This window comes from Polypterus senegalus, chromosome 17, assembly GCF_016835505.1.
Source record: "Polypterus senegalus isolate Bchr_013 chromosome 17, ASM1683550v1, whole genome shotgun sequence".
NCBI lineage: Eukaryota > Metazoa > Chordata > Cladistia > Polypteriformes > Polypteridae > Polypterus > Polypterus senegalus.
The window spans coordinates 19705953-19719289 of record NC_053170.1 but is presented as its reverse complement, the minus strand read 5'-3'; the positions used below and the strand labels follow the sequence as shown (position 1 = coordinate 19719289).

The 13337-nt window shown below is 39.5% G+C and overlaps 1 protein-coding gene across 3 annotated transcripts in view; it reads left to right on the top strand.

Annotated features, from left to right (window-relative positions):
* The first annotated feature begins 7534 nt into the window (after positions 1 to 7534).
* LOC120517142 (protein argonaute-1) overlaps positions 7535 to 13337 on the top strand; it is a 37489-nt gene continuing 31686 nt past the window's right edge. Inside the window, exons 1-4 of one of the 3 annotated variants that reach the window (XM_039739290.1) lie at positions 7535 to 7920; positions 8866 to 9027; positions 9584 to 9770; positions 9973 to 10093. In XM_039739290.1, coding sequence (XP_039595224.1) covers positions 9003 to 9027; positions 9584 to 9770; positions 9973 to 10093 — 333 coding nt within the window. In that variant the 5' untranslated portion in view covers positions 7535 to 7920; positions 8866 to 9002. Of the gene's footprint in view, positions 8277 to 8865; positions 9028 to 9583; positions 9771 to 9972; positions 11209 to 13337 lie in introns of those variants that run through there. The other 2 variants (XM_039739289.1, XM_039739291.1) reach the window with 2 other exon arrangements.

The following is a 13337-nucleotide window of genomic DNA, read 5'->3' as shown; positions in this document are numbered from 1 at the left end:
TGCAGGGAATATTTTATTTGTGTTTATGTGAAAGTAATAAATGGAAATTTTATGCTTACTTTAACTGATTGTGTCAGTGCATGTTTTTGGCCTGGGTTTTTTTGTTGTGTATGATTTAAAAGACTGATGTGCAACTCGGGGCTTTTCCTCTGTCCTATCACAGTCCATACTACTAAATGCTGTTTAAAATGACTGTAGTAGGAGTTGTCATCCCAAGGTAAAGGAAAGATGCCTATATGGTAAGTTAGGGGGAAAAAAACACCTCCTTTGTACTGAAGGGATATAGTGGCTTTAAATTTTTGTTTCAATCCCTTCAGAAAAGTCTTACAACTGTAATTGGATTTTGCTAGAATTCACTGAAGTGTTTTCATTTTTCTTTTTTCAGCTTCACAGATGTCCACAGTTTAAATTCCAGTGACTGTCTATGTAGATTTGAAATATTCTCCGCATATCTTCTCGGTTTTCCCTTCCAAATCCCAAAAGTCATGCAGGTTTGTTTAACTGGTGATCACAAATTGGCCCTTTTGTATGTGAATGAGTCCTTTGATGGACTGGCACCATGTCCCAGCTTGTTTTCCTGCCTTGCAGTCTAATATTCTCCAGCTCCCTGCAAATCAAGATTGGATTAACTGTGTTTGAAAATGTTCTTTTGTGTTATGTTTTCCCTAAAGGATATGCACACATGTGCAGTCTGTTACCATTTCAGCATCTTCAGTTTGACTATAAAGGGTTCCTGTAAAGCAGCTTTTTTAGTTTTATGCCCAAACCCTGGTGTGAATGACACCATGCAATCAGTACAACTATTGAGGCTTGCTTTTGCTTATCAGAAGTTTCCGCCTAACATAGAAAAGACTGTACATGGAGTATTTAGATTTGTCAATTGGTCAGAAAACAATGGAATTTGAAGTAGAATTAGTCAAATTTCTTTACAATTTTAAAATACTTTTCAATTATCAGAGAGACTCTAATGGAAAACTGCAAATGGTATCCTGGCCCACACTGGCTGAATAGGCATCGGTGTAGATGCTGGGCTACTTCTATCACTTGTACAGTACTGGTTCCTTGTTTTGACAGCTTGGCTTTATAAAAGGTCAACACTTCGAATTTAAAAACATAAAGTTAAGCAGGAATATGGAGGGCTGTACATGTTACCCATTACCCAACAAGAGATGTATTGAGGTTTTAGTCTTATCACCAAACTAGCATGGAGTTTATCCATCCATCCATTTTTAGAACACACTTTGACATATTATTGATCTGAGGCGAAATATTCACAAAATCTACATAAACTATATTCTAAAGTCAAAACAATGGGGAAAAAAATCCAGTCTATTTAAAACTAACATCTTAAAATGGCAGGAAAACCTAATCCAGCTTTAGTTTTGTGTGGATCAGAGCCAATGCCACAAGCAACTGGCTTGAGCAAGAAATAACCACAGATGGGGTGCTCACATTTAAAGTAGTAGCCGTGTGATTGTCATGGGTAAAGGAAGAGATTTGGACTCCCAAGGGTGTAGATGCCATTTATGTCACTGGTACTCTTGTTACCACAAGCAAGTGCTTGACTCTTTTTATTCTCTTTATACCGTGCATTCAGATCTCTTAATGTTTTTTCACATTTTGTTGTGTTTTAACATTTTGTTGTGTTTTAGCATGTTGCTAAAAACTTTGCAATCCATCCCTCCTCCCATCAAGCAACATTCAATACTTCTGATTGGCAAAGGAAAAACAGGATTTTAGAAGTTATTGCAAACTAATTAAAAATAAAAACTGGAATATCCTGTTGACACAAGTCCTTGCAACCATTCCAGTCTGCAGTCTACTTGGATTTTATGTGACAAGCTTCACATACCTGGATTTGAGCATTTTCTGTCATTCTCTGAAAATCCTTATAAGCTCTGTCCGGTTGGATGGAGACCATCGATGGACAGCTCTTTTCAGGTCTTTCCAGATAAGTGTGGGCTCTGGCTGGATAACTCAAAAGCCACTCGTGTCTTGTCTTTGCTTTGTACTTAGGGTCACTGTCCTTTTGGAAGATAATCCTTCAGCTTATCTAAGGTCCAGAGTGACCTGGATCATGCTTTTATTAAAGTTATCTCTACACTTTGCTTCATTCAGTTTTACGTCAACCATGACTAGTCTCTCAGTCCCTGCTGCTGAAAAACAAACACCATGTTTCACTGTTGGAATGGTATGGCACTGGTGGTGAGTGGTGTATGGTTTCCTCTGGATATGACACTAATCTTATTTTCAGCATATGATGAATCATGTTTCTCATAAGCTGAGGGGTCCTTTAGGTGCCTTTTTGCCAACTCCAAGCAGGCTTTCATCTGTATTTTACTGAGGAGAGGCTTCTGTCTGGCCGCTGTTTTCATAAAGATGAAATCAGTGGAGTGTTGCAGTGATGGTTACCTTTCTTGAGCTCTAGAACTCAGCCAGAGAGACTGTTGGGTTTTTGGTCACCTCTCATGGCTCTTCTCCCATGACTGCTGGGTGGTGGTGAGTTATGAAGACAACAATCCTGTCTTTAAGCTCAGCAGGCAATTCCTCCATCCTTATGGTTTGGTTTTTTCTCAGTTGTGAGACCTTTTATAGATGGCTGTGTGCATTTCCCAATCACGTCTAGTCAATTGAACTGACCACAGGTGGACACCAAGCAAGCAAAAGAAACAGCTCAACAATGACCAATAGAATGTGATATACACCTAGACAAATTTTAATTGTAATAGAAAAGGGTCTGAATATTTATGTCAATGTAATAGCAGTTTTTTTATTTCTAATAAATTTCCAGAAATCCTTTTTTGTCTTTGCCATTCTGGAATATTCAGAGCTGCTTAATGAGGGAAAAACTGAATGTAAATGAATTTACTACAAGCTTGAAACATAACAAAATGTGTGAAAAGTGAAGGAGTCTGACTACGTTCTAAAGGCATTATATGCTGTAAGTATGAATATGAACATGTACATGGAATGCAGCATGTAAGCTGCAATGTACAAAAAAACACTTATTATTTATTAATTTCACTCTTACAATGTAATAAATGGAAAAGCAGGTTTGCTGCCCTCTATGATTCCTTCGAGTTGTGATTGTGCTCAAGGAATAGCACTTCATAAATTTGACAAACACTAATGACACACCTGTGATGTAATATTAAAAATTCCCCCACTGGATGGACTTCCTCAGTAAGGTATAGAAAGTACAAAGTACAAGTCTGTACTGTATGCAGTTTTTTCTACCTCACAAGGTTAAAGAAGTCCACTTCAAAATAATAAATAAATTTCACAATATTAATCAATTGGTTCATAAATACACAGTAGTATATCCCCAAAATGTAGTTTCCATACAGAAGATGAATGACTAAATGGAAGGGGAGTAAGGCCAGGTAGATCGGAGGTGGAATCAAATTGTTCTATCATGGTGTGGATGGGAGGAGAAATGGGGTTGGAGTTATTCTGAAGGAAAAGTATGTCAAGAGTGTTTTGGAGGTGAAAAGAGTGTCAGAGTAATGATTATGAAGCTGGAAATTGGAGTTGTGATGATGAATGTTGTTAGTGCATATGCCCCGTAAGTTGGGTGTGTAAGAGTGAGGGCAGAGCCAAGGATCAAAGTTTGGAAGTGGAAAAAGGAAGACTGCAAGGCTGAGTTTAGGGAGGATGTAAGACAGGCACTGAGTGGCAGTGAAGAGTTACCAAACAACTGGGCAACTACAGCAGAGGTAGTAAGAGTGACAGCAAGAAGGGTGCTTGGCGTGGCATCTGGACAGATGAAGGAGGAAAAAGAAACCTGGTGGTGGAATGGGGAAGTACAGGAGAGTATACAGAGGAAGAGGATGGCGAAGAAGAAGTGGGACAGTAAGAGAGGTGCAGAAAGTAGACTAGAGTACAAGGAGATGAGGTGTAAAGTGAAAAGAGAGGTGTTGAAGGCTAAAGGAAAGGCGTATGATGAGTTATATGACAGGTGGGACATTAAGGAAGGAGCTAGACTGAGGGACCGAGCAGGCAAAGATGTGCAGCAGGTTAAGGTGATGAAGGATAAAGATGGAGACATACTCAGAAGTGAGGAGGATGTGTTGAGAAGATTGAAAGAGTATTTTGAGAGGCTGATGAATGAAGAGAATGAGAGAGAAAGAAAAGGTTGGATGATGTGGAGATAGTGAATCATGAAGTGCAACAGATTAGCAAGGAGGAAGTAAGGACAGCTATGAAGAGGATGGTCCAGATGACATAGCTGTGGATAATGGAGGTGTTTAGAAGAGATGGCAGTGGAGTTTATAACCAGATTTTTTAACGGAATCTTGGAAAGTAAGAGGATGCCTGAGGAGTGGAGCAGAATTGTACTGGTATTGATTTTTAGGAATAAGGGGGATGTGCAGAGCTGTAGTAACTACAGGGGGATAAAACTGATGAGCCACAGCATGAAGTTATGGAAAAGAGTAGTGGAAGCTAGGTTAAGAATGGAGGTTATAATTAGTGAGTGCCAGTATGGTTTCATGCCAAGAAAGAGCACCACAGATGCGATATTTGCTCTGAGGGAGTTGATGGAGAAGTATAGCGAGGTGCCAGAAGGAGTTGCATTGCGTCTTTGTGAACCTGAAGAAAGCATATGACAGGGTGCCTCGAGAGGAGCTGTGGTATTGTATGAGGAAATTGGGAGTGGCAGAGAAGTATGTAACAGTTATACAGGATATATACGAGGGAAGAGTGACAGTGGTGAGGTCTGCAGTAGGAGTGACAGATGCATTCAACATGGAGGTGAGATTATATCAGGGATCAGCTCTGAGCCCTTTCTTGTTTACAATGGTGATTTTCAGGTTGACAGACGAGATTAGACAGGAGTCCCCGTGGACTATGATGTTTGCTGATTACATTGTGATCTATAGTGAGAGTAGACAGCAGGTTGAGGAGACACTGGAGGGGTGGATATATGCTCTAGAGAGGAGAGGAATGAAGGTCAGTAGGAACAAGACAGAATACATGTCTGTAAATGAAAGGGAATTGAGTGAAATAGTGAGGATGCACAGAGTAGAGCTGGCAAAGTTGGATGAGTTTAAAAACTTGGGATCAACAGTACAAAGTATTGGGGATTGTGGCAGAGAAGTGAAAAAGAGAGTGCAGACAGGGTGGAATGGGTGGAGAAAAGTGTCAGGAGTGATTTGATGTCTACAGGATGGTAGTGAGACCAGCTAGACCAGCTATGTTATATGGACTGGAGAAAGTGGCACTGACCAGAAACCAGGAGACAGAGCTGGAAGTGGCAGAGTTAAAGATACTAACATTTGCATTTGGTGTGACGAGGATGGACAGGATTAGAAATGAGTACATTAGAGGGTCAACTCAGGTTGGACGGTTGAGAGGGGCGAGATTGCGTTGGTTTGGAAATGTGCAGAGGAGAGATGCTGGGTATATTGGGAGAAGGATGTTAAAGATAGAACTGCAAGGCAAGAGGAAAAGAGGAAGGCTTAAGAGATGGTTTATGGATGTGGACATGCAGGTGACAAGTGTAACAGAGCAAGATGTAGAGGACAGGAAGATATGGAAGAAGATGATCTGCTATGGCAACACCCTAATGGGAGCAGCCAAAAGAAGAAGATTTAACAATACAGACAATATATCAGTAGTGTTGCTATTGGCTGTTACTGCTTGAAATTACAGATTTTTAATTTATTATTCACATATGATGGCTAAGTCCAGTTTTCAGCATCCATTCCTTAAATGTTCCAATGTTCAACTCCTATATCTTATTACTAAGTAGTCATTTTTATAAGCTCATTAATTTTTACAGAAATTTTTGTAATCACATTATCACCACTGAAACATGTTATTTTTTTCTCTTTGATTGCTAGGTACTGATATCCTTAAAGTTCAAAATGGCCAAATCAAACAGCTTTCTGAAGAAACATATCAGTTTACTGCTTTTTGGCAGAATGAAGGTTATTCCATGCAACAGATTGCCTTGAAAGTGAAGATTTCATACAAAGGCGTCTATCAATGCCTTGAGAGGAGAGGACAAACTGCGTCTAACAAAAAGAGAAAAAGAAGGGGAAGGCCCAGATGGACAACTGCATAAGAGGAGAAGAACACGGGGTGTGAAAAACCAGCACCTTACAGGGCCTCAGATAGCTTGTTCCTTAAATTCATGCTACATACCAGTGTTGTCTTTAACAGTGAAAATGTGATTCTGGGATACTGGCCTTAGAGGCAGAGAAGAAACCTCATTTGAAACTGGCAAATATAAAGAAAATGTTAAAATGGGCAAAAGAACACAGACATTAGACGAAAGATGACTGAGAAAATGTATTATGGTCAGCATCCTGGAGTTGTTTTTTTCTCCGTTGCAGATGACTCTGGTATCTGGTCTGTATTTTAGGAAGAAGCCAACTGAAGACCTATAAGGTGTTTGTGTCTTGTTCTACAAACTCTGATGTCCATATTCTTTTATGAAATTCTCCATCTGGGCCTTATGTATCTCTCCTGGTTAGATCCAGTTTGCTCTCAAGACAGTAATATACACAATTGTATGAAATCTTCAATATCTTGGAAATCTTTCACATGGGATAACTTTCATTCAAAAAACAAAGAGCCTGACATATTTCTCAAGAAAGCTGTTTCATTTTGGCCATTTTAAATTCAGAACTGTACTTTAGTAATGCCAGTTCCTTGCAATCCAAGTGAACTGAATAATAGGTTTCAGCAGTGCTAATGCAATTACAAAGGTTTCTCTAATAACCAATTAGCGTTTAAACATGACTAATTACAGATAAACTAAAAGAGCATAGCTGCTGAAAACTGGTCTCTGCAGTCACGTGTAAATGATAAATTAAAAATGAATAATTTCAAGAACTATTAGTCATTAGCAGCCCTAAGAATGTCATGGCTATATTTTTAGATCCAAATGACAGTAGTTTGATAAAAGGTATCAGTTTCTATAAAAAAAAAAAACATGAAAATGCCCAGGCGTGTTCAGACTTTTGACTGGTACATACATCTAAAGTTCAGAATAATCTGTGAGATAATCTGTTTCACTTTCTTGTATGGACATTAAAATGTTTAGAAACGAAGAAAAACTAGTAAAAGCACAAAAGGAATAAAAATGAAAAAGAGACTCAACTTTTTTCTTGACAGTTTGTAATATTAAACTCTGATTTCCTCTTTACTTAATGGCTTAGTTGCTGTAACACTTTTGCATCAATTATTCCTAATTTTTTAAAGTTTCTTTTAGATGTTAATGGATAAATTACTAATATACTAATATACGTTAATATTGATAAAATAAAAATGCTTAAAAATATAACATTAAATATTAGGAAGCTAAGTCTTCTGTACCCATTTAAAATCTGAAAAGAAAAAAAATTCCCAATGTTTACATATCTCAAAAACGGGTTTGACTTTATCTTATTTGATCAACACTCGCGACTCTTCTCGATTTGATTAATAAATGAAACCTGTGGTAGAACGCTCCTCCACAGCTAGGTGTCTCTGTTCCAGGTATCGTCGGCTGTCCGGCCAGAGAAGGATGCAAGCCGCGCTTCCTCCCTCTTTGTTCAGCTGGAATCCCACTGCTAGAAAAGCGGCCAGTAGCAGACCGGTGCACGGAGCTGGAGTTTGGGGCGGTGTGGGCCAGTGAGACGCGACAAACCAGTCTGAAGAGCAGTTCAGGATTTTCATGTAGCGGAGGCATCAGGTGTACTTCTGGCTTTGAGGAATCAAGCTTCTTGAAAGAGTAAGAAGCATAAGGGCTATAGTGGGGCACTGGACAGAGAAGTCCAGCCACGCCACATCCGGGAACCAAATAGAGGAGTCCGACTTGGCAATGCAAGGGACCGAGGAAAGAGGGGGAAGAAAACGGAGAACTCCGTGCACTAGGCCGAAAAGAAACTAACAGTGCTCCTCGGCGAACTGAGCTGAAAGGAGTCCAGCCAGGTAACTTCTCCTTGAGGGCTGGACAGCGAGATCCGAGTCCAGATAGGCAGTTTAAGTAATCAGAGAGGACTGGAAAGAGGGAAAACAGTAGAGAGAGAGAGAGAGACAATCGGGCCGACTTTACGGGTTGGACAAAGAGCACAAAAAAGTCGGAGCGAGTTCCTGGTTGGGACTTGATGGAAGAGTAGCCAGACTTAACTGTTGATTGGTTAGACGCTGGTCCAGTCTGGCCACTTTGCTTCCGGAGCTGTGCAGAGGATAGATAATACAAGGAATCGGATGGATAGGAGACTCATGACTCCAGAGAGGCTGCTCCATGATAAACAGAAAGGAAACCAGTGACACTTACTAAGGAGGTAAGCCGCTAGACAGCTTCACGTAAAAAAACGGCTAAAAGAAGCTGCCCATCCAGGTTGCCCAAGAGATGTGCGTTGAAGAGTCTGAGTGGTAAAGTGGAAAGTCTGGACACTACGGCCAGTAACCTGGACTTCCTATAAACCTGACAGTAGTTCAAAGACGTAAAGCAGGCTTCATATAAAACTAACCGGTTAAGAAGGATTTGACAGTAGTAAGTACCAATTTGACCGGATTGGCCACTGAATCCAGACGAGTCCACTCGGGTGACATCATTGACCAAATGACGAAATAAAGATGCCTTCAACCAAGCATCAACAAGGGCTGGACAGTGCAGTCCTGCTTTTAGCTTAGTTGAGTTTACAGTTATTAAACACTGGGGGTTAAGCAGTGCAGGGGGGTGGGGGGGTCTTGGGGACAGGATAGAAAAGAGGTGCAGCCAGATAAAATCTTCTGCAAGGTGGCGTGGAAGACAGGGAAGTGCTGACTGTTAGGAAAAGGTGGGGGAAGCATTTTTAAAAGTGTGTTGGAGAATACTTGGGAACAGACTTGGATTTGTTTTTGACATCACCTTTTTGGATCTACAAACAGTAAGAGTAGAGCAGCACGGAGACTCCACAGCATCGTGGCCAGGATTATTTGGAGCAGCAAGCCCCTTTGACACCCTGGTGCTCGGTTACTGTTAAAGGGAACTGTAGTCCTCACAGGAACACAGCAGGCTGTATGGGATGGAACCAGGACCATCAGGAGCCGGTGAGTTGTGTTCTTTTTTTTTTAAATGCACTAGAAAATGTTCAGGGTGTGAGTGTCAAAGTCCCTGAAAAGAAACCTGCCCAAAGTTACAATGGTACAGCTTGTGCAGGGTGACAGGCTCATCAGGATCCTTTCTTAGATTTACTATTGGGTGGCTGAAATCGCTTGGCGACAGTGAATGCTGCCTACCACCATCCACAGACGGCATGCTTAATCACTGCTGGAGAAGGCTTTGTGTCCTAGTGCTCCCTTTGCTTGGCCCCAAACATTTCCATGACAAAAGGGCTGATAATGTGCGTTCTCCATGGCGAGGGGAGGCATGTTGGGCTTCTGTGTGAAGATGGGGGGAAGGGACAGGGGTGAAAGCTGCTATGCTGTCCTAATGTCCCCATGCAGAATGTCTTCATCCCCATGTTGTTCTTTTCACTGGCTAACTTTCTTCAGTCAAGCCTCTGTAGGCTAATGTTCTTCTGACTTGGCCTGGTCTCTTTGCTTGATAATGTCCTTCCTTGTTTGTGCCCAGTCTTACCTCTTACACAATCCTCTGTCTCTGCAGTGCCTGTGGGGCCGTTGTTGCCTCCACTGCAGCAGGTATTCCAGGCACCTCGTCGCCCTGGAATTGGCACAGTGGGGAAGCCCATCAAGCTGCTTGCCAACTACTTTGAAGTGGACATCCCCAAGATGGACGTGTACCATTATGAAGTGGACATCAAGCCTGACAAATGCCCTCGGCGGGTTAACAGGTATTGAATGTGTTGCCTTGAAATTTTTAGCGGATGGATCTGTTGGCATAAAGTGTGCCCTAACTCCCTTTTACCATGTAATCTCGGAATATGTATTTTACACTTGAAAGTGTACTTCTTCCAGTCTTTCTTGTAATATTTGCAGTGGCTAGTCCTTGGTACTTGTTACATTCAAGTTTTTTTTATCTATCCCACTTTGTAGGGAAGTGGTGGAGTACATGGTGCAGCATTTTAAGCCCCAGATCTTTGGAGACAGGAAGCCAGTTTATGATGGAAAGAAGAATATCTACACAGTCACTGCACTGCCAATCAGCAATGAGCGGGTATATGCTTCTGCTAGTCATCGAAGAACAAAATGGAAAAAGTGGTGGTAGTATGTCATAATTTGGGTGTGCAAGTAGGCATAGAGCTCATTGAAAAGGGACAGGAGATGTTTGTGTGAATCTCACTACTGATGATTGATGGTCATTTTATAAGTGTGAATTTGTTAAAGGCTAGTTCTTTTGATGTGTACTTTCTGTATTTTTGGATGAAGACATTGCTTTTAGATTTTTTGATGAGCATAAAGTGTGAGCAAAAGGTTTTCATCATGTACTGTTAATTGAAACACTATTAAACAAATTACACCTTTCACCATAATTCCAGAAGTAAAACACTTTGTCTTGTCAAATCAGCAGCATAAGCACAGTTACATGAGACATGCTATGCCAAAAATGAAGATTCTTATGGATAGTGGCATGGGGCGAGATCTGGAGAGAAGGGAGGATGTGGCTTTTCTTTGAATCCATCTTCATAGAACAGCCTTGGCAACCTGTGCAGAATGAATGTGGAAATTACCATGAAGCAGAAAGGGATCTTCGTTCCCACATTACGCTGACTGCTGCATATGTCAATGCAAATCAATACTTCTCTCAACACCATATAAGTAATATGGGGTGTACCCTCAACATCGTACATTTTCACATTGACTTCCTTGAACTTGCTAAGACCTTGAATTTTATTTTATTTTTTTGGAGGATTCCCTTTGCTTCCAGTTATTTCAGAAGTTGTTTGATCTCTGGGTTATAGTGGTTTGTTCAAGTTTCATTTCCAGTTATGGAACATTTCACCTTTGAATTAATTAGCATTAGATTTTTCTAGAAACACTATGTTTCATATTGTTTAATTTCAGCAGTCAACATTCTGCACAACCAACCTGTACAGAACCACCTTTTTGTTTACTCTTCCATGAAGAATAGAATTAATAATTGCTACCTCACACATACTTTGATTTTTCCAGTGATTCTTGTTGCGGATGGCCAACTAGACCTTAAATGTTTCAAGAGACTTTCTACAGTGATGGAATTCTGCAGCCATTTTCTTGAGTGTGGAATATAAAAGGCACTGGTCCTGAAACATTCTGACTAGGAGAGAATGAGAATCTGAAGGCATACTGAAGGTGTTTAAAATTTAATGACAGCACATATTGAGATTTTGGCATACATACTGAACTTTGTTGTGAAACACCAAATATACTCTAAATGGTAGAAACATGTAATTTCTTATTTATTTTGGTGCACAAAATATAATTTTTGTAAGCTGAAAAGGGTGTTCTTTAATGCTAATTTTCTGTTGCATCCATATGTACTAAATGCAATTATACGATTGTATGTCTTAATGTATGTCTATGGTTGAAACAGAGTTCTCTTGCTAAACGTGCTGTGTGTCTCGCCTAGCTCTGCACAAGATCATGGTTTCTGCAATCTTTTACTTTAGTATAGGGCTTCTGTTGCTTTATGGGTGCAAAAATTGAAACATAAACGGATTTTATCAAACCTAAGATGAGACAGTTTTGTAGATTTTTTTTTTTTTTCCCTCTGGCCTCAAATAGTGAGGATTTCCTTGTTGACCTTAACTTATTATTGTTATGAACTTTAAGCACTTAATTTAAAACAAGTATCTGAATATTGACATATATATATATTTTTTTTTTCTCCTTGTTTAACTGTATTACATGTTCCTCATAGCCTGTGTTTGACACCAGGCCTATTAACTATGTGAATGATGCACATATTACCTGTCTCTGCTTATTTTTTTTTTATGAATGGTCCCATTTCCTTTCACATGCCAAAGAGGTACAAGTTAGGTTTACTAGTAATTTAAAATTGTCCCGTTTTGAATGAGTCTGGATGTATATGTGGCCATACACCTTTCATGGATTGGCATCGTATTACCAGGAATAAACAATGTTAAAAGCAGTACTATAACCTCAAAGAGTAGAACTCTATTGGAAATTACATTCTGTGCTCAAAGTAACTGTACATTTTCATTTTGTCTGTCTTGGATCCCTCCAGCCATTGTGACCTTTTGGAACTCTGTTTTTGTTTACCCCTGGTTTTTGGGAAATTCTTTGACAAACCTACCCATTTATAGGGCCATTCAAACAGAAGGAAATGCTTTTAATTGTCATCGTTATGATTCTGGCATACCCTGTCATTGGTCCTACTGAGGGGCAGGTGTTTGCCTGTCCACTGCATATGGGGTCGTGTGTGTGTGTGTGGGTTTTTTTTTTATTTTTTTTTTTATGTATATTTTACTCCAGATAAGCTACAGTAATAAGTATGAGTGTTGTACAGGTTGGATCCTAGTTTTTGTTTGTGGTGCTTTTGTGTTTTTTAGGTAGTATTTATGACGAATACCTTTGGCTCTTTATGGATTTGGTTACTGTGAGTTTAACTTTGGGTACCATGTTAGTGGTTAAGGGACATGACAGTAAGTCTCTGTCCACAAAAGAAAAGCAAGGATCACAGAGAAATACTGTTTTACTTTTTTTGGGGTTATGTTGTTTTGTTTATCAAGACTGCTCTATTTCAGGACTGTACTTTGGCAACGGTCTGTGGTAAAGACACAAATGTTTTTCCAACCAGTTACCTCTCATTTGCAAGCACTAAGCTGAATTTGTACAGTACTGTTTAATTTTTTTAGTGCAATATTTAATTTTTTAACTGCCTAATGGAGATGTCTTTTTTTCCTTTTTGCTCTCATTTTTAATTATAGAATTTGTGGGTTGTTTGCACTGATTTTAACCAGAAAAACATACCAATAAATACATCTGAAACCAAACCAGGATGTGGTGTTACCATTGGAAAGGTACACTTGTGAAAACCCCAGAGTTACTTATATACAGCCTGCTTGGACTCTCTCACTAATCTTGCATACCTTTAGGAACTGGCAGGAAAAGTAGCAATAGACTTTTAGAGAGTTGTTGACTAGATGCAGGATTTAAACCTAAGAGGCTTGATTTGCGAGAAGCCAACACTGACTACTTCACTCCCTCACTTAATTTTCACTAATTTAAAAAAAAAAATCACTAAAAATATTAACTAACAAATATTCACACTTTAAGCAAAAATTGAATGTATAGGTTAAAATTGGTATGGCTAAACTTTTTAATATTTTAATTTTTCAGTCAGTCTTGTAATTGCACCATTAACAGGCATTTTATATCACAAAGAATTGTACAGTACACATTTTAAATAAATGAACAATACAACAAATAAACTTGCATGCAGAAATGAAGGAAATTTA